The sequence below is a fragment of the Olea europaea genome, chromosome 20, assembly GCF_002742605.1.
Source record: "Olea europaea var. sylvestris chromosome 20, O_europaea_v1, whole genome shotgun sequence".
Lineage (NCBI taxonomy): Eukaryota > Viridiplantae > Streptophyta > Magnoliopsida > Lamiales > Oleaceae > Olea > Olea europaea.
Genome location: NC_036256.1, coordinates 8,121,550 through 8,145,343, shown reverse-complemented (window position 1 = coordinate 8,145,343; position 23,794 = coordinate 8,121,550). Strand labels below are relative to the sequence as shown.

The window sequence follows — 23,794 nt, the reverse complement described above, 5'->3', positions numbered from 1 at the left end:
TCTTAATATTCTGTTGTTTGTACATTCGAGATTAACACCACGGATGATAAGCCCCTCACAAGAGGGGACGGCCATCATCTGGGATGTTAGCCCCGGATATACACATAGCAAAACTCAAAATCTTAATGCTATTTGTCTAACAATCTTGCTACATGTTCATTTTTTATTAACATTAATTTTGACATTATGCCACTCGTCGCAACACGAATGGCCAGTTTTAAAATGAAAAGCACTTTTCTGTCCATTCATTTTTGAATTTGCAAGCAATGTCAAACTCCATGTACAACATGGAGTGTACAAGGAGCATTATTCATTGTCTAAACTTACAAGAAATTAATACAAGTTATGATTCTAGGCTAAGATTCTATTAATAAGAAAATATAGTTTTATTTTGAACCTATGATAACGAATAAAGTTATCTATATAGATATGTGTGCATCTATTGATCGATTTGAATTGTAGAAATTCAAACCAATCAACAAATGCATGCCATTCATGTATTTGTCAAGCTATCTATACAGTTTAACTTACAGGTAGCACGATCCATTGACAACGGCCAACTATAAAGTGCTTTGAAGTTGAAATATTAACATATCATTAATATGAGCCCATAATATTATTATCATCAACTAGAGCAGTAAGGAGGGTGGTATCTGGCCAGCCGACTATGTATACATTTACTTTTCTAGGTTACTCTAAGGAAATTAAAGGGCATACGTCGTGGGATAGAAGTCAAAAGGGAGTTAAGCCTCTGTTTGGTAACCATTCTTTTATAACTTTTTATTCTTATACTTATTTTCAATCACATATTTTCACAATAAAATTACGTAAACTCAAAATTTTGCTCTATTTTTCTAGCACACATTCTCCAAAATATTAAACTCATTCTTTACAAAAATATGATTATTAAACAAGGGCTAAGATCATTTTCAGTACAAATGTCATATTCAATGAGCCTGAAATGCCTCGTACAGAGTTTGATTTCGTGCAATTGAATGAAAATCAGCAATGTAATGATGAAGATCACTTGCATTCTAAATGAGGTGGAGACTCAAATTCAACAACTTGAAATGAAAGATACGAGAGAAATAGTGATAGAAGTACATCCTATTCAACAAGATGCTTTACTAGACTACGAGTTAGAGAGAGATTGAGCCTCAAAGGTTTCGGTATGAATCTGAATTTACTTTTGCCTAGCTATTAGCTGATAAATAGCTAAATACATATCAGAAGGTCATGAAGAGTGATTAAATCAGTGGTGCGGTTGAAAGAAATTAAAGAGGATATAAGTTCTCTAGCAAAGAATCACACCTAAGAGCTTGTTATTAGACCTAAAAATAAATAATAGTTGATTATGAGTAGATTTTTAAGATTAAAGATGATACCACTAAGATTAGAAGTTTAAAATTTAAATCTAGATAAGGAACTATGGGTTACACACAAAAAATAAAAAAAATAGAGGTAGATTAAATGATATATTTTCTCTATTTGTTAATTGTAGTACTATTAGAACCAGGCTTGCATTGATTGTGTATTTTGACGGAAAACTTGAATAGTTGATGTTAAATCTACAATCTTACATGGTGAACTTAATGAAAAGATCTTTATGAATGAACTACAAGATTTTAAAGATAAACAAAACTTGATCATTAAAAGGTTATTGTTGTAAGTGTTATATCCTATATCCAATTGATTTTGAACATAAACACTTTTAATATATAATTGATGCGGTTTATGGTAGATCTATTATTTAATTAATTAATATTCAATTGAATTAAATAATGGAATTTGTAGATTTAAATCTTAGTAATTTGTTAATCACAAGGAGTTGTGATTGTGAGATACAAATTACATATGATTGAATCTTAAATCATCCACAGTCGTAAGTAATGACGAGATACAGATATCGTTATTACGGATAAACCATCATGTGTAGCATTTCTTACTTGTGAAGTAAGTAGCTGATCTCATAAGTTAAAGTGTGGTGACACTTAAATAAACACGTTGATATTTTGTTATAGAATAAAACATTGGAGACCCGCTAAGAGATTCCATATGAATAACTATTTGAGTGTCAGTGGTTAATCTCTAACGTTCGGTAGTGAAATTGATCCTTTGACTTGAGGTCATTATAGTGTCTTGTATGAGGACAGTCATACTTTGACGGTGTTGGATGTTGCTCTGCAAGGGTCACTAATACGGTATCGTTCGAGTATGTCAGGAATCATATAATGGTTGTAAATGACCAATAGAGCACTTGTCACTGTTAGATAATAAGAGATTATGATTTGCATTTCATTCAATTAAGTCTGTAACGAAATCCTTGGCCAATGTATATTTAGAAGTCGAAAAGGGGTTTTCAACTTATATAGACTTAATAGTGGAATGAAAGATATGATCAACGATCGAGATTTACACACTTTCATATCTCGTAATTGATCGGATCATATTGATGAAAGGATTATAATTTTACCATAAACGAACAAGTTTGATTTTGTTATACCACGTGATATTTCATGTCACATGTATTGTCCTCACACATTGCTAGATGTCAATCTGGGACAACGATTGTGAATTGATGATAAATTAAAATAATGTTTTAGTTTATCAATTTTGATTAGATTAAAATAATATTTCACGTCGTCAGGTATTGTGATCGGGAACCTGATGGGTCGCACACAAAAGGAGAACTGAAAGATTGTTATTTGTCAATTAATTAATTTAACAAACGGTTGGATAAATAATTAATTAGATTGCTTATTTATAGGTCTGAATTAATTAATTGGATTAATTAATTCACGGGCCGAATTTAATTAAATGGATTAATTAAATATTTGATCGGATCAGGCCAAGTCCATTTGGGCTTATATAAATAAGTTATTAGGGTTTTCAATTTATAAAGAATTCATTCTTGCTAGCACAAGAAGAAAAAAAATCATAATCCTACAATTTTGTTTTCTGTGTGGATCACCGTTGGAGGTTGGACAATTGGACAGCTGTGGGTGGGGAATCAAGTTTGTTGGATAGCAAAGGAGTTTGCAGATCTCGAAAAAGGTACATTCTCTATCACAATTCCTATCTAAACACAAAGATGAATTTTGGTGAGAATTGAAATCCGTTTTTATTTCCGCTGCGCATGATAAGTAGATTCCAACAATTGTATGATTTGAAACAATCTCCTAGATAGTAGTATAAGAAATTTGATTCATTTATCCGAACTATTGACTTTCAAAGGAGTAATTTAATTATTCCTTATACTATCAAAATAATAATGTTAATATTGATTGTGTATTCTTATTATTGTATGTTGATACAATCTTGATTGACTCTTTTATGAAGTTGATAAATGAGATAAAATCATTGAGCAGAAAATTTGACATGAAGGATTTAGAAAAAGCTAAAAGGATCCTATACACGGAAATAGATAGGAGTATCGCAAATTCATTTTTGTTTTGCAACGAATTCATTATGTTTTCAAAGTGTAAAAGAAATTTGGTATGCACAAACGTAAGTTTGTTACATTGCCTTTATGAAATCATTTTATTTTTTCTAAGGATTAATCACTTGCTAATGGTCAAGTACATAGTAGAATACATGAGGAGTATTCAATATTTAAATGCAAATAGTTCTATTATGTATTTTATAGTATGAACTAAGTTTATGTCGAATTTTAGTCCTAATCATTGATAGGTTCTGAAGTGCATTGCTTAGATATCTGAGAGGAACGAGTAATGTATGTCTAATGTTTAAGTTTATTATCAGGCTACGAAGTTAATTAATATTGTAGATGTGGAATATGTGGAAATATGGATAATAAGAAGCCTACTTCCTCTTATATGTTTACTTTTTGTGATTCATACATTTGTTGGAAGTCTCTTCAACACATAATTGCACTATCCTCAATAAAATTGAAATATAATGCCACTGCTGAAGCAATTAAAAAAGCTCTATAGCTTAGAGGTTTACTTAAAAAATTGTGCATTTTGTATTACAATGTGATTATATAATTTGATGGTCAATTTGTAATATGTTTGTGTAAGAACATGTATTTCATGAGCGCACTAAATATAATTAATGTCAGATTACATTTTACTAGAGTTATTGTGTCTCAAAATGTAGTACGACTTGCAAAAGTTCTTTCACAGTGCAATCCCTCAGATGTGGGCACAAAATTGTTGTCCTTAGTAAAGTTCAAATTTCGTCTAGTGTTTCGAACAATAGTACAGGTTATTGAGTTCCTATCTATATTGGATTTTAATTGGGTAACTAGTGATTTGTTTATTCTTTGTTGTAGGTAAGGATGAGAAGCTAAACTTAGACTCAACTTTTCTTAAGCTTCCCATACAAACGTTNGTGATTTGTTTATTCTTTGTTGTAGGTAAGGATGAGAAGCTAAACTTAGACTCAACTTTTCTTAAGCTTCCCATACAAACGTTCTTTGCCAACAAGTCTGAGATTTTGTTGGGCTTTTGTTGCCAAACAACTCTTAGGGTGATGCTGAGTCCAAATCGATTAAATGAACTTCAAAGGTGTTTTGCCCAATTGAAAATATTGGAAGGGCCCAATACTCCAACACCCAAATAGACCCATTGACCTTATTCAAAAAGGGTGGTCATTTTGAGATGTAACAATTTATTAATATTGAGTTGTGTATCCATATAGTATAGTTTTATTGATGTAAAAATAACAATATTCATATATTAAATAAAATTGTGGTTACTTCATTTATTGCATTTATTTATCATTGAGCATGCGAAATTGCGAATTAAAATGCCTATGATCTCTTGTAATAATATAAATTGGGTACTTGCATTGAAAAATATAGTGTGACACAACTTATATTTTAATTATAAATAATTTGTTCACAATTAATGTATAAGGGTTAGCACCTTGTATTGTAAGGTTGGCTAGTGATTTGTCATTATTACAGAAGTAGTTAAAGATACACTAGTATACTTGAAGTGTATTGAACAGGCCACATATTGAGTTTAATTCTATAGCATGATCGTACGGAGAATTAAAAATTTTCACTTGATTGATATGTATTTCATATAAATCCCTTGACATTGATGGATATATTTTCATGACTTTAATAGTCCATTGATTTATCAATATGTGAGATTAATTTGATTGATCAAATATCCTAGTGAGTAAGAAGCTTGAAAATGGGCGAAATAGAGAATGTGAATTCATGTCAAGAATCGTCATCCTGAAAAATAGGTAGAGTGTCTACTTAAATATTTTTTGTTAAACTGTTATAATTCAAACTCGGTGTTTAACGATGGCTAAACTTCAATATTTGTGATTTGTTCATAATATCATTGAAGAAAATGATACTTAAGTTAGTGATAATAATTAGAATGGCAAAATGGTCATTTACACTCGTACTTAATTATTGAACCTCGGGCAGGATTAATTGCATATACGACTAGTTAAAGGAAAGTATTATAGATTTACTAGTTTATGGGATCTTACATATTCTAGAGATCCAGTCTTTTGTCTTTAGTGGAAACAACAAAAACTAATAATTAGATTGGTTAGGGTCGACTAGAAAGGATTTAATTACTGAAATAATAATAATATACGTCTAATCAGATCCCTATGGTTAGTTCTATAAAGTATTGGAACTTAATTACGATAATTATAATAGTTTTGAGCATAATTATAATTACAATAAAGTTTTATACTTGATTGTAATTATTATAAAAGTTGTAAACTTAATTATAATTGTAATTGAAGTTATAGAACTACGCACATAATTAAATGTAAACTAATTGGATTTGAATTTTGACTAAAGCTCCTATTTGAATTTTAATTAAGACTCTGATTTAAATGTGAAATTATTATCTTATAAGAATTGAAATTATTCTATCTCTATAAATAAATATTAGATAGAACCAAGACATCCTATAGAAAATAACAATCATATACTGATATACACAATTTCATAGTGTTCAGATTTGGAGAAGAAAAAGCAGGCGAAAAAATTATTTATCTTGTTTTATTCAATTGTCCAATTGAAGAATTAATTTCTTGGTTTAATTAAAAGAAGGTGCACACCCATCAATGTAATCTTAATTTTGGAGAATACCATGAAAGACTTGGAGGTTTGAAAATCAAGTTCTTGGAATTAAAAAGCTGAAAGGTCGTGATCCAAAAAATTGAAAGTTTGTGATTCTGAATTAATTCAGAAATTTACCATCAAATTAAATAAATATTCAAATCCTTTATTCTTAATATAACATACACGAAAAGATGATCTTGTTTATTGAATTAAAGAAAATTTTAATTTCTAGGTAATTCTATTTCCCCATTCTAACAATTAAGTTATTGCTCATCGCATGGTTTCAGTATACAAAGGATAATATGAACCCTCGCCCTCTTTTTTCTTCTACGACACCAACTTTTGATCTCTTTGTGAGTTCTTCGCTTTCTTCTCTTTCTTTATGGATGAGTCCCATAGTTTCTAAGCGGTTCCCAAGTTCGGGTATTCTCATGCTGCAAATAAGATTGGTGTTGAGAAAATCTTTGTTTTCAGATTATTGGCAATTTTCTTTGTTGTTGTAATCTATGTTTGGACTTTCTGAGGTTCAAATTGTAATATAGGCAATAGAGTATACAACATAACACGGAATCTAATTATCTAACTACAAAACTTTTAATAATGTTTCGACTTTCATTTTAATTAGCAATCTATTACAAATTTAGAATTTTCACTATTCACCAAAAGAAAAAAAATACAAGAAAGGAAACAAATGACAGGTAATTTATGATTTGCTAGGCAGAATGCTCAAATTCATAGTCATCATACTAGACTCAAATCGTTGACATGGACAAACCATCCAATCACCGGTTAGTGGTTCAACTAGTGAATTGATGGATCATTGAGGCAGGCCAACAATGGCACGACAGAAATTAACCTTGCCAAGAAGATATCGAATGCATTATGCAATGACAACATTCTAAAAGAAACGTGTCATAGAATAATTGGAATACTAGTAATGTGTCACACACAAGCTCAGAATGAGGATGTTTGGACTTTTAAACTAACTCTGCGAACTGATTCGACAAGCAATCAAGTTAACCAACATAGAATACATGTCCTGTATCCATATAGAACCTCAAGTTCATTCACTCTATGTACAAGACAATTTTAGCTATTATTCTTTAAGAGTAAAATTGACTCAACAATCATTATTGAATCGACCTTCCCAAGACTATAGGGGGCCTATTTTTGGCCCAAAAATTTTTTTTTTTTTTTTTTTTTTAGAAGAAGGCCAACTGGCCCAAAGGGCCAAAACCAATTATCCAACAAGCTCAAAATCCATTTACCTTTCAAATCTATTTACCCAACCCAATTTACATATCCAATATTCACAATCCAATCCAATCCAATCCAATTAACCAAAAATTCCCAAAATCTGATTTTGAAATACAATAAAAAATTTCCAAAATCTAAAATATAGCAGCCTGCTGGACGTGCTCTTCAGTCATCGCCTACTCGCCTCAGTGTCGTCTCCTTCAGGTCAGTGGTTCCCAAAAGCTTTGAGAAGTTGTTCGAAGTCTCAAGTCTGCAACTCTTCTGCTCTTGACTGGCTGGAGCGCCCCCAATATTTTACAGAAATGGACCAGTGAAGGAAACAAAATCACCATCTCTGACCTCCGAAGGATCTCCAGAGACCTAAGAAAATCCCACCGTTACAAACACGCTCTTGAGGTTTTAATCTATTGTTATGTTATTCAATTTTCGAGATATTAACTAGATTAAAAGATTTATATTTTTTCCTTTGTTAAATTTAGAAAATTTCTTGATTATTTATTGGACTTGAAAATGGGTAAAAATTGATTTGAATATTGTGTGGTTATGCATAATGAATAGTTGATGAAGTCAAAGATCTTGGAGATGGATATCCACTTATTGAATTTGTATTGACAAGTTTTGTATATGATTTGCATTTTGCTAGTTGTATTGGCATTATGCCATAGTTGAAAATCTAATATTGTGGGGAGTAGGTATAAGGTAATAGTTAATAGTGGTATAACTGGGACAAGAACACTTAAGTAGTTCATTATCCAATAGCTAACCGATTTTCAGTATACGTTATAGCTTTATATTAAGAATTCTAAGCAAAGAAAAAGTTATTGTGATGAGTTCCCTTCAGTGAAGTTCAAAATTGGTTTTATTTGGTTTTAGTGTAGTGATAGCTGTGGATCAAATGGAGTGGCAAAAAGGGTTTCATATATTTCCCAAGTTTATTTAGGAATTCGGTTTAATTCATTGTGTAAGATGTTTTTGGTATTTTTTTTTTTTTTGTTCACTTTGAGCCGGTGGTGTGCAATGGTCAATTTCATAGCTGCATTTAACACCGAGGACTTACATGCCCGTCTTTATGGACATTTTCACAAACTGTTCAGGTTTGTCGCCTTATGTATTTTCCTGCTCATACCTTCATCATAGTTGATTTGACTCATATTTAGTTGCTTTACCAAAAACTTTAACTTCCCATGGTTAGTACCTTGGAAGAAGATTGCTCTTTAGGGATCGCATCGGCTACTAGTTAAGAAATTCACTATTTCTTTGATATGCTCTTGTTTGTTGTAAGTCATACTAATAGTTCCATAGATAAATTAGTAAGCCCTTGTTTGTCTTCATTTTGTTCTTCACTCCCTCACTTTAATCTACATCAACTATAGTACTTACAAATTTCTTCTATGTGAGGTATATGTTCTATTAATCTCTAAATTGGCAATGTAGTTCCAATAATTTGTTAATTGCCAATTTAAATTCTGAAGACGATAGTTTTATAAGATAATATGTATAATTTTGGTCAAGGGTTGTGGACATTTTATATTCAAAGAACCAGATCATATTTAAACTGAACAAGCTGGTCCATTTTTGTACTTGCTGCACTCCATTTATGAAGCCATAACCAAGTCCAAACATGAATGAATCAACTAAAAATTTCTTACATGTTTCTTTTTGCTATGTTATAGCATCGTTGACACAATCCAGAAATTTTTTCAAATTGCAATCAACTTACCACCATTTCAGAAAAAGGGATCATTCTCAAAGGTGTAATTCCAAAATTTTCATCAAAATTCCACTTCTTAGGTAAGCAATGGCTTACCCTAAGTAGCTATGTTAAAGATTGGAAATGTTTGAAGCCTTACCGACTTATATAATTGCAGCCTGGTCGGCTTATATGATTGCTTATTGTACGATGAACAATTGCACAAGCGCACATAGTAACTATATTGGAAACTATAATTGTGAGATGATTGAGATATTTTGTAATTATTTTTTAGATTAATCATTGGATATTAGATATACACTCGTACACTATGCCTCCTAAATATGAGTTTGGTGCTCAAAAGAGGAAAATGAAACGAAATGAAATTGCATTAATTTAAAGTCAAGCAGGGGATATTAACAAATACTTCAAAAAAAACAATGTGAATGCGTTGAACTAGGTAATGATAGATTCAAAAATTGGCATAGTTTGCATTGGTCTATTAAAAGTCATGAAGGAAATGAGGAGCATTTACGTTGCATAACTAACTGGATTGAATTAGAAAATAGGCTTCGAACAAAAACTATCATTGATAAAAGCGTTGAATTGTTGATTGATGCTGAAAGAGAACATTGGAGACATGTATTAACAAGGATAATCGCTATTGTGAAAAGACTTGCGAAAAACACCTTGCCACTTCGAGGAGATGATGAGAGGCTACATGTTGAGAACAATGGCCTATTTTTACAAATGTTGGAAATGGTTAGTGAAGTTGATCCAGTAATGCAAGAGCACCTTCGGCGGGTTAAAGCAAGAGAGATTCAATATATGTATCTTGGTAAAACAATTCAAAATGAGTTGATACAATTGTTGGCTAATGAGGTGAGAAGTTCAATTGTCAAGAAAGTTAAATATACAAAATATTTCGCAGCTATACTTGATTGTACTCCAGATGCAAGTCACGAGGAGCAAATGTCTTTAATTGTACGATTTGTAGATGATTCGGTAAACTTACCTACAGTTGAAGAACATTGGCTAGAATTTTTGAAGGTAGATGACACAACAGGACTTGGACTTGCAACCGAGCTTCAAAAGGCTTTGATAAAACTTGATCTCGATATTGATGACATTAGAGGGTAAGGGTATGACAACGAATCTAACTTGAGCGGGAAGCACAAAGGTGTGCAAAAAAGAGTCCATGAAATGAATCCCCGAGCTTTCTATACTCCATGTGGCGCTCATAGTCTAAATCTAGCATTATGTGATATGGTGAACTGTTGTTCCAAAGCTGTATCCTTTTTCGGAGTGATACAACGCATCTACAATTATTTTCATCTTCTACTACGCGATGAAAAATTTTCAAAGATAATGTACAAGGGTTGACAGTGAAGCCATCATCACAAACACGTTGAGAAAGTCATGTTGAGAGTGTGAAGCCAATAATGGAGCAAACTGCACAGATAAGAGATGCATTACTTGATTTGGCAGAAAGTAATGAAGATCCTAAAGTAAAGAGTGAAGCCGAGTCATTAACAACACATGAACTTCAAAATTTTGAGTTTTTGCTTGGCATGATAATCTAGTACAGGTTGTTGCATGCTGTCAATATTGTGAGTAAATTTCTTCAAATCGAATCCATGGATATTGATCATGCTATCGACCTCTTGCAAAGACTGTTTCATTTCTTGAAGAATATGGAGAAATTGAATTTGCTATTGCCAAGGATGAAGCGACAAAAAAGGCAAGTGAAATGGGAATTGAAGTTGTAGTTACAGAAAAACGCATACTTCAAAAAAAAAAAAAAACAATTTGATGAAAGCGGTAGTGATGAGGTAAAACAATCAGCAGAAGAATCTTTTAGAGTTGAGTACTTTATTTTTATAATTGATCAAGCTCTATCTTCTCTGAGGATCGAATTTGAACAATTCAAACAATATGATGACACATTTGGATTTTTGTTTAATTTGAAGAGGTTAAAGGGTGCAACTTTTTCAAGTTTGTTGAACTCTTGTATGAATCTTGAGAAATATCTTCAACATGATGGGCGTTCGGACATCAATGGAGATGATTTATATTCGGAATTACAAATCTTGAGGTGTTATATACCAAATGAAACAACAAGAGCAATTGAAGTACTACAATATTTGAAGACATTGAATGTTTGTTTTTCAAGTACTTATATTGCTTACAAAATTTTGTTAATCATATCGGTTATAGTTGTATCTGCGGAAAGAAGTTTTTCAAAATTGAAGTTGATCAAAACTTATCTCCAATCAACTATGTCACAAGAAAGATTAAACAGGTTGGCTATATTATCAATAGAAAAAGAAATGGTTGAACAGCTAAATTATTCAGATTTGATTGATATTTTTGCCTCTAAAATAGCAAGACAAATAGTATTTAACTAATTATTTCAAACGTTGTTAGTTTTGAAAGTTTATAATATAAATATTTTGTAGAATATATTTGGTTGTTGTTTTAATATTAGTTTTTCAAGTTAGTAACGGTTCGCATAATACATTATTGAAGTTTGCATTTATGTTGATTTCGCCGGGAGGCCTAATTTCCAAACTTCGCCTCAGCCCCGAGAATCACAGGACCGGCTCTGCTAAATAGACTAAGCAACATCTATTTTGCGCATCTTTCGATAGCCAAAAGGACTTTCACATAACCAAAGGGGCTCGACTGGTCAGATGGGTGCACACAATTATGACTAATTTTTATAAGCTTACACTATTAATTGCTCACGTTCGTAAAGAAAACGTTCTACTCATAATAGGCCACGATCTAGACAAAATAAGGACATAAATCGCATAGGCACAACATTATCTGCCCAAGAATTTGAATAATATTAAAGGCATGCTTGGAACGAATTATAAGTGATGATAAGCTGTGAATCCTAACTTGCACAATAAATTGCTTCGGTTTAGAGACGCATCAAAGAAAGTTGGAGAAAATGTTAATTATCTTACACTAAACAAACAGCTTTGCCAAATCATTTAGCCTATATTTGGCCCATTTTATAAACACTCGAGTCATTTTTTGTCTACACATTTCGAGGGATTAACAGAATTACACGCATATCCACCACTCATTTCTTTTTATTTATAATTTAAACCGTTTATACACACTTTCCAAATATATCGGTGCAAATGCATAAGATAAAAATGATTGAATGAGGTCCCATTACATCAGAACCATAAAGAAAACTTAGCTTAATAAACTGATCCGTACCTTATAATGTGACTAAAAAATATGATAACTTCAAACCGCCCAACAAAGGCTGTGTCGTCATAGGCAAAATGCTTAATCAAACCTGTTCGATTTTTCAATGCAGAACAAAATAACCAATCACTCTCACATGATGCCATCAAATAACTGCTATGATTCTCTCTTGAATCTATCAAGGCGGCCATTGTTTGAACTCAAGGACAAGCAGACGATTAGGTCAATCTTTTAACTTTCTTAAATATATATGAAATTCTCCCAAGAGAAGAGACAGGTTTTTAGCATCAACCTCACTACTTCAATACCTTCCAATAAAGCAAACTCTATGTAACATACACAACATAATAGACAAATAAATATTAAATGTAATGCACACTTTCCTGATCGATCAGTGAGCATCATACATCTTTCTCATATGAGTTATATTACTTTTCCTCTTGATTCTTCATCATTTACTGCCAATTGGCTTTGTAGCAGTTCTCTAACAGGCAACTCGTATATTACAAATATTTGGATAGCATCTAAGGATGTCAAACGGGCTGCCCGTGGCTTGGCCCGGAAAAAGCTCGGGCCAGCTGTGTGGCTCACCGGCTCGAGCTTGGGTCTTTAAAAAAAGCGCAAAACAGAACTAAGGCAGCTGGCAGCTACTTTAATTTATGGCAGCCGCTCGTCTCGTTGACACCACTATGTCTACAAGTGCTTTTGTATATTACCCATCTCTTCTTGATTCTTCATTGTGCATACATACCAATCAGAGAAAATTTTGAAATAACATCTAAACCCTAAACCAAAACAACAAGAAGTTAGATCTTCGACCCCTCAACAATGCAATCGGCATTCTTTTCTTCCTTTTTTGTCAGAAGTACCCAGTTAACATAGAAATTGGCATAACTTCCACACATCTTCAACCATAGTTAGGGCCCATTCGACATAGCTTTTACTCCTTGTAGAAGAGCTTTTAGAGGAAGCTACCTTAATTTTTGTTTAAAAAACTAATATTTAAAAGTATTTTCTAAGTGCTTTTAGAGGAAGCCACATTAAACTGACTTCCTCTAATAATTCTTTTAATCACCAAAAGCACTTTAACAAAATTAGTCAAATGGGTCCAAAAGCAATTTTTGAATCTTAAAAGCTCCTTTTGACTTTTCAAAAATCATGCCAAACTGACCCTTAGACTTGTTCTAATACATGATAGATTAGGATCCAATTTTGAGCTTTTTCTTTGCTAATAAAAATAAGGTTAAGGCAAAAAAGTTGCATTTACAAAGGCAAATTGCAAGTGACCGGCAATATCATCCATACAATTCTAGCAATCATTAATTAACAAAAAATGTTCTGATAAGAACCTAATTTGAAGAGGCTGAATTGCTTACTGAAAGAATGAAAACTGGGTATCAAACTGCTATTTTATTACATTAAACGTGAAAATAGACGAACAATTCCAAGGATTTTGAGAGGCTAGGTCTCTCCCCAAATTTTCCCAATATTTCCTGAATGCCTATCCCGGCTCCCCCCATTACATTTATAGAGAATTTATTAGTTTTCTATTACAATTTTACCCTTTGCTAACTAACTGTGGAATACTCTAAAATAGTGAATGAATAACAAACTTGTATTGGAATATTAACCACCTTGTCCTCAAGGTTGAAGTCTGGGAAAATTACCAATTGCAGCTTACAATATAGCCGAACAATTTCCTACGCAATATTCTTAGGTACAGTCAAAGTGCTTGAGAAGCATTTTGTTTTTCAGTTTTACTTGATATGAGGCATCCTTGTTGAATTCACTTCCTTTCTCCAACTCAAGAGCCCTTTCCGTATGAGAAGGAACATGTGTAGTCCGAATATATTTCTCAATCGGGCGATAGTCTTCACTATCATGCGAGAGAGGTGAAACATGGCAAATTTGCTTCTTGTACTTCTCATCGATTGATTCATCATTATTCATGTCAAAACCAACTACTCTTGAAGCTATTTCAATGTCCTGGGGTGCTTCCAGCATTTGCACCTTCAAAAAGTCTTCCTCATCTTTAATCACATGCAGACAGATAGAAGGTATAATTGTGAAAAATCTGTTGTTAGCATCAACAAGACTCTCTTTGAGAGAAGGAGCATGAGTTGTGCTATTTAGCCAATTATGTATTGGTGTTAAAGCCTCAAAACTTAATCGACCACCTACAATTAGAATGGTATAAATGAAAATCCCATAACCAGTTCCGTCCGTGCACAAAATTTGGAAGTTGTGAGTTTATCTATTCGAATTTAATTTGTGTTTAACCCCATACTTCGATTATCACCACAAACTCATGCTACGTTACTCTCCCTTCTACTTCCATGGTCATCGTTGCAATCAAGCTTGCTACCGTATTTGGAAAAGGATCCACAAATTCTTTCATCCCATCGCTTCCTCCAATTCGAAAACTGGTTTAAGTTAAATTTCCTCTCTACTCGAGAAAACCAACCGTTGGGACTGACACCATCGGAAATAGGTATATCCAACTGTTTGCCTCTTTCCTCCACCTTCCATGATTCATTACGGCAATTACCATCTCTGGTGTCATCAGATTTGTTTGGGATTTCAGAATTGGAAATGTGTTCATTGCTACCTTCCACCGGTTGGGTCAATTCCAAATCCAAGCCCACAGATTCTTTTATCTGAAATTCAACCATCAATTCAACCCCACTCTTTTCCCCTTTCTTTTCCGTGGAATTCTCCTCCAGCAATTATCCTTGTTCATACACTTCCGTCGAAGAAGCTAGGGCTTCCAACATCTCTCCAGTCCTCACGTCCCATTGTTTAATCGCTAGAGTTTCATGAACCATGGAGATCTCCTTCGTGCGATGGAATTTCTCCTCCACCGATTATGGCGATGGAGACGTGTAATTTACGACGTTGTTCTTCTCGTGCCGTCTCCCAGTTCAAGTCATCCCCCTGCTTCCTGTCTAAAAACTTACCATCGAAGGTCTGCTTCACGTGGAATTGATCCAACATCAACGCCTTCAATTCTTTCCAGGTTTGTATCTGTCCTCGATCGTCTTTCTCTTGAAACCATGCCCAAGCTTCTCCAAGGAAGCAAGTGATTGCGGCTTCTACCTTTTCCCTCTTCGGTAAGCCGCGATTCATATTTAGGCATCTCTCCGCCTCAAATAGCCACGACTCTAAATTATCCCCATAGAATATCCATATGTTGAGTCGGCCGCATGAATCCAACCTTAAATCAATGGCTCGATCTCCTTTCTGTTGCATTACCATCTTCTCCAACGTACTTTTTATCAAGCTCAAACTCTCCTTTGATTCTCTGCTGACAATCGTTTCCATTATTCCAAGAATCGACCGCTCTGATACCAAATTGATAAGAACCTGATTTGAAGAGGCTGAATTGCTTACTGAAATGGAAACTGTATATCAAACTGCTATTTTATTGCATTAAACGTGAAAATGGACACAGAACAATTCCAAGGATTTCAAGAGGATTACCATCTTCTCCAACGTACTTTTTGTCAAGCTCAAACTCTCCTTTAATTCTCTGCTGCCATTATTCCGAGAATCAACTGCTCTGATACCAAATTGATAAGAACCTGATTTGAAGAGGCTGAATTGCTTACTGAAAGAATGAAAACTGTATATCAAACTGCTATTTTATTGCATCAAACGTGAAAATGGACACAGAACAGTTCCAAGGATTTCAAGAGGCCTGGTCTCTCCCCAACTTTTCCTGAATGCCTATCCCACCCCCACCCCCACCCCTCGGTTACATTTATAGAGAATTTACTAGTTTCCTATTACAATTTTACCCTTTGCTAACTAACTATGGAATACTCCAGAATAGTGAATGAATAACAAACATCTATTGGAATATTATTAGAGGTGGGGGTCTATCATGTTCCTTCCAATCCAAGCCCAAAAAGGCAACAAATCCATAGTTTTGCAAACACGGTAATAATTAATATCCCTCGCCATGTAATTAATTAAACACAAAGGAGTAGTACCACCGATGTGAAAAGAGATGTCCTAATAAAATAGAAAGACAACAATAGCATATTAGAACAAAATCTAGTTCAACATCAAACATTTGTCACTGCCAACAACTTGGCCTTCGCGAAACCATGGATCTAAAATTCATCAATGAGATATCTAACTGAATGCATAGTTTCCTTTTAACCAAAACACTTTAAAAAAAGGCTAAATATCATCCAAAAACCGAATTGCATTACATAATTTCAATCAAACTTAACCTAAAACCAAATTAAACAGAAGAAAATTCAAAAGTTCTCAACAATAATACTCAATTATCCGTTAAACTAAATCAACACATAGGTGTGCCAAATACACGATCCAGTCAATTAAGGAAAAATTAAAATTACCAAACACAGCAATTACACATCCCAGTAAAACCAAGTTCGTCGTTAAACATCTAATAACTTATCTGAGATCCGAAAAAGTCCAGTTCAGATTAGTTAATCCTGGGCCTTCAACTTCTCGATCCGCTTATTCAACTGATCAATCTTCACAACAAGGCCCGTAACGGAATAAAGCAGCCAGTAGAAAACAAGAGCAGAGGCGATCAAGAGCGCGTTACGCTGGGATTTCATAATAGATTTCTGATGCCGGAGGTGTTCGGAAGGAGAACAGGATTCGGATTCACAACTGGGTCGAGTTTCATATTTCCAGTATATATCCATCAACAGAAACAGGCAAAAGGGGACAATGGACAGGAAAGGCTTGAGCAAGCTACGGGTCACGCTGATTAGGCCCTTGCGGAGCGGGTCAAGACCCGGGAGAGTTAGGAGGAGGAGCATTATGGCCTCTGCTCCGGCGGCGTAGCCTAGCACCACCCACTCCAACGCCATTGATGAATTGATCCAAATTTTGATCCGAGGAAGAAAAGAGAAAAAGGAAAAAGATATGTGAATGAGAAATTGTGAAGTAGAGTGGGCTAAGAAAAGTATCTTACCGGGCATGTATCTACCTTTTTGCTTGGGAGGCGGGCTTCTTTGTAATGTATTTAATTTTCGGGTGGTAAACATGAAAAATAAATAAATTTTAGTTAATTCAATTGTCTATAACTTATTTGCATGAAAATTGTCAATTAAATATGTTTAATTGATTTAATTTTCAATTTAAAAAATATTATACTTGTCCGACTTTCATTGGTGAATAGATTCTATGAAAAATAAAATCATACTTTCTTTAAAGAAAATATTTTTTTTATTTTGAAAAAAATATGATCACGTGATCAAAAGTGAAAAAATATTTTTCATAAAAAAAAATTGTCTAGCACACAGAACAAAAGTAAAAATTTGGATAAAAAAAAAATTTTCATGAAAAATATTGATAATTAAACGCATCCATGTTGTTCTATTTTTAGGTTTGCACGTTTTCTTTTCTTCTAAAAACTGAAAAATGTCTCTTTTTATAATTTCTTGGTTTTTTTGCTACATTTAAGTAATAATTTTCGAAAAATACACCTTTTACAATTTGCAAATATTTCACAAACATAATCGATCAATAATGATAATCCTCCAAATCCAAGCTCAGCTTTTCAGCTGCAATTTGCCCATCCCGCTACTCAGCCAAGCTAAAAAAAAAAGGCTTGCAAACAGGGATTTAAAATTTGCTGAGGTAGCATTCAATGCACAAAAAATAAAAAATAAAAAATAAATAAATAAAATCTAAACAAAAGTGTGCAAAACCGCAAAACCGAGACAGCAAAAGGAAAGAGCATTTGTTCCCAAACCCTCCCTCCTGCCACCGCGCCGTCGTCGACCGGAGCACCCATCGCCGACCAGAGAACTGGTAGTCACCATCCAAGAAGAAAGATAAATAGGGAAAAAAAGAAAAGAAAAAAGGAACTCAAATAAATGTATATTCAAATTGATTTGTGAATGAACATCATAATCTATACATTGATTTGTGATAAACATATGGAAAGTGCATTTATGGGACAAATAAATCTATATTCATATTAATTACTGTAAGTGATATTATCTGGATTCAAGACTAATGCTGCAAGTGGCGACCAATGTATCATCATTTTAGTTGAAAGTTACATATGCGTGCAATTAACAAAAATCTGTCCCCATTTCATCTCTCAAAAATTCGAACCAACAGCTGCTTCTTCATCTCTCAAAAATTCGAACCAGCAGCAGCTTCTTGCAATTAACAAAAATCTGTCCCGATTGCAATGAAATAAAGCAGCAGCTTCTTGCTATAACATCATAACCATAGTAATTAAAGTCGATTTCATTTGCATGCTAACGAATACCATGAAATATGATCTTATACAACTCCCTCACAAACACACAACGAAAGCTGGCAAACACAAAATACAAATTCCAGAGGAAAATATAGTACAATAGATTCAAGGAGCAGGTATGATCAGAGATAGAGCGACTATCGGTACACTGGTAGGCGAAGGGTGCTCCGATCGGCGATGAGCGCTCCGGTCGGTGAAGGCAGGGCGACGGGAGGGAGGGAGGGTTTGGAACAAAAGCCTTTTGCTTTCCTGGTTTTGTCCCTTCTGTTTTTGTTTTTTTTTTTTTTGTGCAACAACTGCCACATCAGCAAAATTCAAATCCCTGTTTTTATATCTATTTTTATTCCTGGCTGACCAGCATTTTTCCAATTTGCCACCCACAACCACCACTGTGATCTCACGCTGTCCCCTACCATCTCCTTTTTAACACGCTATTGTGATCTCATTGTGGTATCACCACCACCCACTACCACCTCTTTTAAATACCAGCACAACTATCACTGCCACCGATCGAAGAATCCATTTTTTGATTTGAAATGATTCATGGTTTTGCAGTCATGTTGGCAGATGTTGAAGAAGAGGTGGCGAGGACTCTTTGGTGAGAAGATGGAGGTGAGGAGCAGTTCCAGATAGTGGTAGTAATGAAAATGATGTTGGTTCTATATGTGGTGGGTGGTGGCAATTTAGATCTGAAGATCACGATGATGGTGGGTGGTGATCCTAACTTTTTGCGATGAGCTAGAGTGGATTTTTGAGGTGGTTCAATGGTAGAGTGATTGGTAACATAATAGTTTCACAATAGGTATGTTGATGGCTATTGCAAGAGTGATTATGATCATGGTAAGCCGTAAGTGGTGGTAATGGTGGTCATTAGCTAGCAAGTGTGGTGGCATTGGGTCAAGAAAGAAGGGGGATGATTGATATCGGGGAAACTCTACTCGATTGGTGGTGACATAGTAACAATCATTATCATGTGAAAAAATAAGTAGCAAAAATAATATAGTAACACATGTTACACCTATAAAATATGGATTTTTCAATAAAAGGCAACGTATGGTACAAAATATTTTACCATGTTATCCTTGTAAATTGTTGATTTTTAATAAATGTTACCTCATAAATGTTGAGAAATTTTTATATTCTTGTAAAATACATTTGAAAATGTAAAACTGACATTTCGAGGTACCTTTTGCAATTTATCTTTTTAAGTAACAGTGCATTTTTTCGACAAAATCTAGTGCAAGTAAAAATCTAAAAATTGAAAGTTAGGCATTTTCAGTTTTTTGTTTGATAGTAGGATGGTTGGAAAAATACAAAATTTTTACTATTAATTTCTTTAGTATCAACGAGCCGGACCTCCCTGGCCATTTGATAGGACTGGTCCTTAGGCCCTATAATTTTATTTTATTTCATTTTTTTTAAAGAAAAAATATCGAAAAAAATAATGACGGTGAATCGTATATTTTAGACAAAAGTTTATTTGACAACTGGGATGAAGTTTAATTTAAGCAAAGATATTAAATCATTTCAAGAGTCACAAGATTAAAGTGGGCAAAATTTTTGGGATGCAACGGAGGACTTGTGCTCAACATTATGAGGGGTGTTCGAAAAAATCAACGACCAAGACAACATGTCTTCTTGAGTAAACCAACGCCGAGGGGTCCAATGGAAAGGACAAAGTTAGAAATCGAATTCATGACAAGTTGGATTGCATGGGTCTCAGTGCGTGCACAAGATAAACAAACCCATTATCAGAGTCAAGTTGTTGGAGTATCTTGATAACACGAGCATGTATAACAGCTTACGAGTTCAACCTTAGTGCACAACCTTTTTATCCATTTCCTATTGGATTTGTCCTACTACCGAGAGACACTATGAAGATTAGGCAATATGAACATTCCTCATGGTCATGGAATAATCTATTTTGGCAATCTAGTTCGAGAAGTGATTTGAGTCAAAACATGCAACAATATATATAGTAAAAGTGTAGTGTAGCTACATTATCAAGACAATCTTAAGCACCTTTTAAGCTTAGTCAAACATGCTTCGAGACGTGGAATGATACAATCTCTACTCTTAAGTTGCACAGATTTACCTTAGCTCCATTAAGACAATCGAAGTGCAATTCTGGCAAAGAATCAAGTCTAACAAAAAATGATGTTTTAAAACCCCACAATGACACTAAAATTTCATTGCCAGAAGGGTCAATAATGACTAGCCAAAACACTGCTCAAGAATGCCAATGGAGCTATTCAAGAACTACAGTGTAAAACTAATCTATGACCAATGATACAATTCTTTGGAATGACATAAAAACTAAGCTATTTAACATAGAGAGGAGAATTTGAAAGGTATAGAAGAACACAAACAAATAAAACACATCAATTAACATTGATTAAGAACTAGGTTTTACAAGCATTGCAACTAGAAGTAGATTTCTGTACAAGACTCACAATTCAGAGAAAATGTAACAAGTGTTCGATATATACCTAATTCCGGTTCTCATTTTATTCGAGTTGAAGTGGCTGTCACCTGGCCTTTCCATCACCTGATGGCATTCTGTTAAGACAACCTTAATAAGTTCGCTACAAATTACTGTTTGTCCCCTGGCTTGGTGAACAGCACTCGTTTTCACCCTCAGTACCTTGTGATGAGAGGTGCTTCACGAATGTTTCCAAGGCTTCCTTCATCCACCAATACTGGCAAACTTTCCTAGCTTCTCTAACACTAACCTGTTAGAATTAAGTTTACATCAGCAATTCTATGAATTTCCGCAAGTTTTGGAAGTGTATAAATGAAAAATTTGTGGATCACATTACCCATATTCTTTGCCGGACGTCTTTCTCTGGCCAAAAATCTAGTTGCTCTTTGACAAGTAAAGGGAACATGAATGCCTCATAACATGTGTCGCCATTTTTTCCCTTGAAAGTCCATTTACCCAACTGACACTGCGAAAAAAACTCGAGCCACCGGTTAAATAAACATGTATTCCACCTCAAATATATCAACAGTGCAGAAAAACTAACGTTCCTGGTGCAATAATGTAAACTCAATATGAGATTTTCAAACTTTTTATTCTATAAACTTCCCCGGAAATGAAAATTCATTATGAGAAGAACTAACCTCGACTTCACCTACTACCCCAGCTTCCTCCACCGTTTCACGCAATGCTGCTTCTTTAACGGATTCATCTTCCTCCCAACCTCCCTGAATAACAAGATTCTTCATATCAGCGCTTAAAACATAATTCGTAAAATGGTCGAGTATTTGAAATGAATTTTAATGACAAAATTGCAAAATCGTCAATACCTTTGGAAACAACATCCCTTTCCCTTTTCTCTGTGAAGTGATAACCAAAACTTCAATTGCGTCCTCATCCACTATAGATGTCCCATTTGTACCTTTATATCTGTATGGAATACATCTGCAGAATCATAACTAAAAATCATCAAAGACATGGCAAAGAGAGTGAATCCATACTAATTAAGAGTGATCTGTTTTTAAATTTGTATTCGAAATGCAGCCAAATTATCGTTACCACGGTAAAGAGTCACTAGGCTATCTGTCTTATTGAGTTAACAAATGACAATAATCTATCATATTAGTTAAAATGAGGAGCAGAGTGAGTACTGCTAATCAGAATCATAACTAAAAATCATCAAAGACATGGCAAAGAGAGTGAATCCATACTAATTAAGAGTGATCTGTTTTTAAATTTGTATTCGAAATGCAGCCAAATTATCGTTACCACGGTAAAGAGTCACTAGGCTATCTGTCTTATTGAGTTAACAAATGACAATAATCTATCATATTAGTTAAAATGAGGAGCAGAGTGAGTACTTCTAATCGATTTTAAAAGCCAATCTTGTACAATATCGAGAGGTAAAACGGGCAAGAAATGATAACCACCCCTTTCCAATACAACAGAAAACTCAAAATCGAACCAACGTCTCACTCAAAACCTTCATTTTGACTACTTATGGCTTAAGTATAGAACAAATTACAAAACATAATCTTCATAAGTGTTGCATATTTTCAAAAATATACTTCAAATCAAAAGGTGCATCTTTCTTTTGGTGATTTGACATCTTAGCATTTTACAATTCACAAAGACAAAAGTCCAATCAGAAATCAATCTTGCATAGCAATGAAGTCAACTCTTGATCATATAAACCATACATCAAACCAAGAAACACATACATATAGTCATAGAATTAAAAAACATGAAATAATCAAATGGTTTGAAAGTGCTTGTGTATATATTTCTGAGAGAAAATGAAAGCGAGAGAGACCCCACTACTTGGCGATGGCCGTGATTGTATCGCTGCATATCCCTTCCCGTGCGAGAAACTAGACTAACCATCCTCTTTAGCTTGTGCTGCTACAGAATCAATAAACTTAAGATGAATATAAAGGAAATGCAAAGGAAAATGCCAATGAATGCACTGGAAGTTGTTTAGCATACAAATGCAAAGACTTTGTCTCTGTATTTATGTTTCACTGCAAAAACCGTTGGTGGAATTAAAAATATTTTATAAATGTTACTATCCCACACGCGCTTTCAACCGAATCCAAAAGAGCATAAAGGTTACTCATCTTCAATTTGGTGTAATTAGGACGTCCAACTTTCATTTTCTTGTAAATCTAGTCACATTGTCCACGACTATCAACTATTTCTTTTTAAACCATATGTAGTGGCGTATCTTATCAATAACGAAATAATGAAGTACAAGTTAGGAGGGAAGAATTTACCTCGATCCACAAACTTGTACCATCCAGTGACAACTAGACATTGAACACAAGGAATAACAAAATAAAAGGAATTAAAACTCATATGATTTCATTCTGGACTTAGTCACTATACATTATAAAAAGAATCCACCCTCTTCATCCTTAGGTTCAAAGTTTTCGTTGGTCGATGCAAACTGTCACGGTCTATTATCCATACTCTATTTATTTTTTAGCAAGGCAACTTGAATAGTTCGCTCTTCAGCTGTAAGGTTAGAGAATGACAATCGCTCGTTTTTAAAATCAATGTTCTTAAAATCAAAGAGTCAGACGGAAAGGGGGGAAGCTCTCAATTCATGATCTCTCTTCGACATGTTATATTAGTTAAATGCAGTGAACAAAAATGTTTAGGTTTGCAAATAAATTGAGGATAGTTGATCTAATTATACCAAACTAACAACGAGTGGTCAGATTTGCAACTGGACGAAGACGAGTTACCCAGAAGCAATTAAAGTTAAAAGTTGGATGACTCTCATTGCAATTAACCCAAAAGGAAATGTGGAAAAGGAAG

The 23,794-nt window shown here is 34.1% G+C and overlaps 4 protein-coding genes across 8 annotated transcripts; 1 reads left to right on the top strand and 3 right to left on the bottom strand.

Annotated features, from left to right (window-relative positions):
- Positions 1 to 10,453: 10,453 nt before the first annotated feature.
- Positions 10,454 to 12,471, top strand: LOC111369021. The gene is made up of 4 exons (XM_022990509.1): positions 10,454 to 10,519; positions 10,781 to 10,949; positions 11,228 to 11,313; positions 12,349 to 12,471. Exons 1-4 carry the CDS (start codon positions 10,454 to 10,456, stop codon positions 12,469 to 12,471), a joined length of 444 nt encoding a protein of 147 aa, XP_022846277.1.
- A 1,160-nt stretch (positions 12,472 to 13,631) lies between these two features.
- LOC111369520 lies at positions 13,632 to 15,968 on the bottom strand. 5 transcript variants are annotated; one of them, XM_022991073.1, is made up of 2 exons: positions 15,717 to 15,968; positions 13,632 to 15,637 (listed from the first exon to the last, which is right to left on the bottom strand). In XM_022991073.1, the coding sequence occupies exon 2, from the start codon at positions 15,555 to 15,557 to the stop codon at positions 15,051 to 15,053; it is 507 nt and encodes a 168-aa protein (XP_022846841.1). In that variant the 5' UTR covers positions 15,558 to 15,637; positions 15,717 to 15,968; the 3' UTR covers positions 13,632 to 15,050. The 5 variants fall into 5 exon arrangements, with proteins under 5 accessions (XP_022846841.1, XP_022846840.1, XP_022846839.1 ...); XM_022991072.1 differs by having other exon boundaries at positions 13,632 to 15,625; XM_022991071.1 differs by having other exon boundaries at positions 13,632 to 15,599.
- A 460-nt stretch (positions 15,969 to 16,428) lies between these two features.
- LOC111369523 lies at positions 16,429 to 17,216 on the bottom strand. Its single transcript, XM_022991077.1, has one exon. The coding sequence runs from the start codon at positions 17,198 to 17,200 to the stop codon at positions 16,697 to 16,699; it is 504 nt and encodes a 167-aa protein (XP_022846845.1). The 5' UTR covers positions 17,201 to 17,216; the 3' UTR covers positions 16,429 to 16,696.
- A 3,635-nt stretch (positions 17,217 to 20,851) lies between these two features.
- On the bottom strand, positions 20,852 to 22,994 carry LOC111369521 (nudix hydrolase 18, mitochondrial-like). Its single transcript, XM_022991076.1, has 5 exons — positions 22,788 to 22,994; positions 21,805 to 21,919; positions 21,619 to 21,702; positions 21,315 to 21,443; positions 20,852 to 21,227 (listed from the first exon to the last, which is right to left on the bottom strand). The coding sequence occupies exons 1-5, from the start codon at positions 22,856 to 22,858 to the stop codon at positions 21,081 to 21,083; spliced, it is 546 nt and encodes a 181-aa protein (XP_022846844.1). The 5' UTR covers positions 22,859 to 22,994; the 3' UTR covers positions 20,852 to 21,080.
- Positions 22,995 to 23,794: the final 800 nt, after the last annotated feature.

Bases quoted from the DNA above. Each gene is read 5' to 3' on its own strand.
- LOC111369021 (XM_022990509.1), top strand. From the start codon at position 10,454: ATGGAGCAAACTGCACAGATAAGAGATGCATTACTTGATTTGGCAGAA. The intron at 10,950-11,227 runs ATGACACATTTG...ATATCGGTTATA, and splicing joins TGAACAATTCAAACAATATG to GTTGTATCTGCGGAAAGAAG. The intron at 11,314-12,348 runs GTTGGCTATATT...TTTTCAATGCAG, and splicing joins TCACAAGAAAGATTAAACAG to AACAAAATAACCAATCACTC.
- LOC111369523 (XM_022991077.1), bottom strand. From the start codon at position 17,200: ATGCCCGGTAAGATACTTTTCTTAGCCCACTCTACTTCACAATTTCTC.
- LOC111369521 (XM_022991076.1), bottom strand. From the start codon at position 22,858: ATGGTTAGTCTAGTTTCTCGCACGGGAAGGGATATGCAGCGATACAAT. The intron at 21,920-22,787 runs GTCTCTCTCGCT...ATGATTCTGCAG, and splicing joins GGCCATCGCCAAGTAGTGGG to ATGTATTCCATACAGATATA. The intron at 21,703-21,804 runs GTATTGACGATT...CTTGTTATTCAG, and splicing joins AAGGGATGTTGTTTCCAAAG to GGAGGTTGGGAGGAAGATGA.